This window comes from Prosopis cineraria, unplaced genomic scaffold (assembly GCF_029017545.1).
Source record: "Prosopis cineraria cultivar Desert tree isolate PC_DT_omini unplaced genomic scaffold, ASM2901754v1 PC9, whole genome shotgun sequence".
NCBI lineage: Eukaryota > Viridiplantae > Streptophyta > Magnoliopsida > Fabales > Fabaceae > Prosopis > Prosopis cineraria.
Genome location: NW_026555340.1, coordinates 12,032,099 through 12,036,798, shown reverse-complemented (window position 1 = coordinate 12,036,798; position 4,700 = coordinate 12,032,099). Strand labels below are relative to the sequence as shown.

Genomic DNA, 4,700 nt, shown 5'->3' with positions numbered 1-4,700 from the left:
ATGAATTGAACTATAACTAAGTTAAAACTATAAGAACCAAATGATTAATTTTTTTTCAAAAAAATGATACATTAAAATTTCAATTATCATTATCAAAATACTTATATAAAGTATTTAATAAGAGCATAATTGAAAAAATATAAAAAATTTTAAAAGATTAAAGTTTCAACTTATATTATGACCTGGAGAGAGTACAGTTAATTGGAAGAATTAGTTTCAACAACAAGCCTTATTTCATTAGGTGATATCAGCTACATAAATTATATAACATCATTAAACTTTTAAAAATATTATTAATTAAAAGATCTCGTTCAACAATCTCCAAATTATTCTCTTCAATTTTCCTTTACCTTTTTCACAAAGTTCAAAATCATTTATTTCACTCTTCTTATAGTTGCCTCGATTTTTTTTTTTTATTTATATCTAAACTACCTCAAATAATTTTTGGTAAAGAGTGAGCTCCAAATAAAACAAAATAATATCTGCACAACCCAGATTAGTGGCTAGGGTAATCATATTTTCGAGGCCAATATTGGTTGTTACTTTCTGATCAGTCGAAGGATACATGATGGTTAATGCCACCAAAATTCATTCCCTCTTCCCTAATCCTTTTATTTCTTTAAAAAGCCTAAACTTCAAAATCAGCAAAGTTGACAAATTTATATTCTACATATGCCTAAGAAATTGAATAATTTACAACTCCAGAGCCACAAAACACTTTCTTGCTGAAAACCTGAGATCTCTCTTTCGACCGTTATTTACAGTGTTCGTTGTATTTCAAGTGACCATGCAGAACAATCCTAAATGATGTTGTTCATCAACTCTGCACTGCAAGGACCTGCAAGTGATCTAGAAAAACCTGCAAGCTCAAGTCATCCGTAAAGATAATATCTGATCCTTCAGTGTATGTTGATTCTTGAGTAACAGATGGATTCAACTTGGCAAGAAGAAACCTTGCTTGACTACCATGCTGATCACATTTTACAAGCTTTGGCACTGGCACCCTATCAGCCATCAGTTGCTCTGCATCTAGCTCTACATCTTCCAGTAGCTTTCTTAAGTTTTCATGATTTGGGTTCTTGTCATAACCAAGTTTCCTCCACTGAGCAATCTTGGATCCATAATGAATCACAACATGGAAGTAAGAATCAAATAGCAAGATGACATCCGGATAAATGGAGCGAACATCGAGCAGTACAGGTACAGGGGGGGCATCAAGTGAATATTGGAAAAGCGTAGGCTGGATCATTATAAGAGAGCCGACTACTCCTTCACGGTTCAGCATAAGCCGGAAAAATGCAGTTTCATCAGGAGTAGTGTTGAAGACATCAATAAATTGGGATCGTCTTAAGTGGAACATGAATTGGGGAAATAGGGAAAAGTTGGAAGATAGGCGGAAGGAAGAAGGATCTTCTTGAACATAGTCCCCAAACTTAGAAGCAAAACGGACAAGCGAGTCATCCAGCCATCTGATGACATCACGGGCATAGCATGTCTGAGCCCGGAGAATGGCAAGTCTTGCCATGACTGAAACAGCTGCTTCTTGATCAAACCCAGCAGCAACCTCGGCTGATTGGTTCCCCTCCCATCGTCTTGCAGCAGTTGTCACTCTTCTCCTGAATCCCATGTTCCCTTGTCTGTACCTAGTTATAAATTGAATGAAAAATGCAGATCCAGGCTGAGCTTTCTGTTCGTCACTCACTTGGAAGAAGAAAGCAATGCAAGTTTTGTCAGTGAGTGTATTTAACTTCCACAAACAGGTTCCGCCTTCTCCAACTTCAGCTTCACTTACTAAATTGTTTCTTTTCCTAAGGGACACACAAGGACCAAGAGCTCCACAGATTTTCACATCTTTGGTGGTCACTACTTCAATAGTTGCATCAAAATTCATCTTCAAGTACCCTTCAACATTGCGTTCAAAGATGTGCCTCAGACATTTCCTGAATTGGTCTGATTCAAAAGACTCAGCGAGCATCATGAATCCGCCTGAGAGTTCAACAGGTTCTCGCAATTCAGCCGCTCCAACTTGATCAAGGGAACAAGCAAACAGATCAAGGACAACAGATGCATTAGAGAGCCTCTTTGACACTCGCTTGTAGAAGCTGCATGATTTTCCATGATGTGGTGCTTGCCCATTGAAGATGTCCTGGTGGGTTCTAATGGCGTGACCAAAATCAGAATCTACAACCACTCCTGGTCCTATAGTTGCTGGTCCAGATGTGAAGACCATGATCCTTGAGCCAGTATTTATCAGGCAACACTCTAAGAGTGCAAGCGCAACTGATATGGCTGCCCCTGTGGACCTTAGAGGGCGTTTGCGTGAAACAGGATTCCTTGTAGAATGGATCTCCTCAACTGCATTGGTTATGTTAAACTCACAATCTGAAATTGACAATATATATTCCTGCTTAGGGATGACTGATGCTTTCCCAAGTTGCATTTGTGAGCTGTGGCGAATATTGAGAAATTGCAAGGCCTGATCACAGAGAGAACAAGCCAAAAATAGCAATATATCAACTTAATTTATTCTTCATCAAACTTATTCATTTCTACTGTTTAGCAAGAAGTGCATGGGAAATGACAGATAGATTAGGACATGGAATATGAGCACAAAGGCACAATTTGAGAGTCATAAGTTGGATTTAAATGACATTAGAATGAAGCAGCAGTAAATATCTCAGATGTAAATGCCATGAGAACAAAAAGGGAAAATTTTGAATTTGAGAACATAATCATCAGTAGAATTCTATGAATAACAAAAGCCAACTAAAAAGGTTTTGGTATGATTCTGTGAATCTTAAATTTACTATATTAACAAGGGTACTTAATCAAGACAACAGTTGTATAAGGAAACCACAAACAATTTCAATTTAAATTAATTATGCAGCACATAAACGCAAACTGGGAACAAAGTAATTGAGAATCACAAATGGGGCTTATCTCGATTATATAAAAATGGAAACCGAACTGAGTTGAGCACCTGATTCGATGAAACTTCACGCTCCCCGTGAAACAACACCATTCTTGAACATTCTGAATATCCCAAATCATAGAGATAGACCATTGAATCAAATGTAATCAATCCCACCAAAGCATTCTCGGGCAACTGCTCCAGAACCAGCAATAGCTCATTCTTAAGGGCCTGAAGCTCCTCCTCAGAAGAACTCACATCCACAACAAAGACAAATGCTGGCCCAATACCACGCGAATCACCACCACCACCACCACCACCAAGTACCGAAGAAGAAGAGAAAGAAGAAACCAGAGAAGAAGAAGAAATCACAGACGACAAAGATTTGGAAGAAGACGACAACCCATTTCCCCATGCGCGATTTAAGTTGGTATCGGAACCATTATTCGCTTTGGGGCTCATGATTTTCTTGCCAGGCGCATACTCAACAGTGCTATAGGTGGGAAAAAGCTCAGCAGGAAGATTGGTCTCACCGATACCCGAGTACGAACGAGGAAAGGGATTCCTATGGTAACAGAAAGGGCAGTGCCAAATCCGAGATTGGTAATCGACACGAGCATAAGGGTTCAAAACGGCGTCGCATCGAGTACAAACGAGAGGATCGTAGGGAAGCACGGGAAGCTCAGTGGCCTGCATCAATGGCGTGCACATGATACTGAGAGGGATGATCAGAGCGGTGACTTCGGATTTAGAAGCAGGCCAGGTGTTCCACGACCATCGGAGACCCTCGACGGCCTCCAACTCGAGAAAATCCATTCTATGAGAGGAAGAAAACTTGTTCAGAGCGGTTTCATGGATTGAAATGGAAGAAAAAAAAAGGGTGGATCGAATCGAATCGAAGTGAGTGGGAAGGGTTTATGGGGGTGTGAAAGCTAAGGTAATCGTACATAGCTTGCCAGAGAAGGCGAGCGTGACGGAGGAGAAGGATCTCTCCGTGTGCTTCGAGCATGAGAGAGAGAGAGTGAGAGAGAGTGGGGAATGGAGAGCTTCCATAATTAGCCCTAGCCGGCCATAAACTACAAGTACAAAGTGATTAAAAAAAGAAAAAAGCTCTCCTAAACTGCAGTGAATAGCAAGTAATCAGCCATTAAGGACTGTGAATCATCTAGATGCTTCTCTTAATCAATAAATCATCCTCATTATCAAATCATCAATCATCCAATATATGATTTTGTCAAAAAAAAATCATCAAATATATGTAAAACAGGTCAATTATAAAAACAATAAAAAAACCATTAATAACCAATAAATTATGCAATTTGTTTTAATTAATAAATTGATTTAATTAATTAATAAATTAAGTTAATTAAAGAAGTCATCATTGCGTACACTAATATTCTAATTGTAATGTTTTATCTTTTGATTGAAGTTTTTGTATATTCATTACGGTTGGCTACAAAACGTCTGTATGTTGATTTATTATTATTGTTCAATATTTAATATAAAGTATACTCCCTTCTTTCTAAATTATAAGATATTTTTAAAAAAAATTTATATACCAATAAACCTCATTAAATATACTTAATAACTTTATCTTTTTAAAATATATTGAAAAGAGAAGTGATGGAAATTAATTATAGAGAGAGAAATGATAATATAAGAATTGGTGTATTTAATGAAACCTTTGTATACTCAAAATGTCTTATATTTTAAGACAGAAAAACTCTTTCAAAAGTGCCATGTAATTTGGGACAGATAGAATAAAATATATTATTTAATATAAAATTTA

General features: G+C 37.3%; 1 protein-coding gene across 1 annotated transcript; it reads right to left on the bottom strand.

The window, feature by feature from the left end:
* Positions 1–517: 517 nt before the first annotated feature.
* Positions 518–3,975, bottom strand: LOC129320877 (protein transport protein SEC23 G). The gene is made up of 2 exons (XM_054966534.1): positions 2,981–3,975; positions 518–2,476 (listed from the first exon to the last, which is right to left on the bottom strand). Exons 1-2 carry the CDS (start codon positions 3,725–3,727, stop codon positions 818–820), a joined length of 2,406 nt encoding a protein of 801 aa, XP_054822509.1. The 5' UTR covers positions 3,728–3,975; the 3' UTR covers positions 518–817.
* Positions 3,976–4,700: the final 725 nt, after the last annotated feature.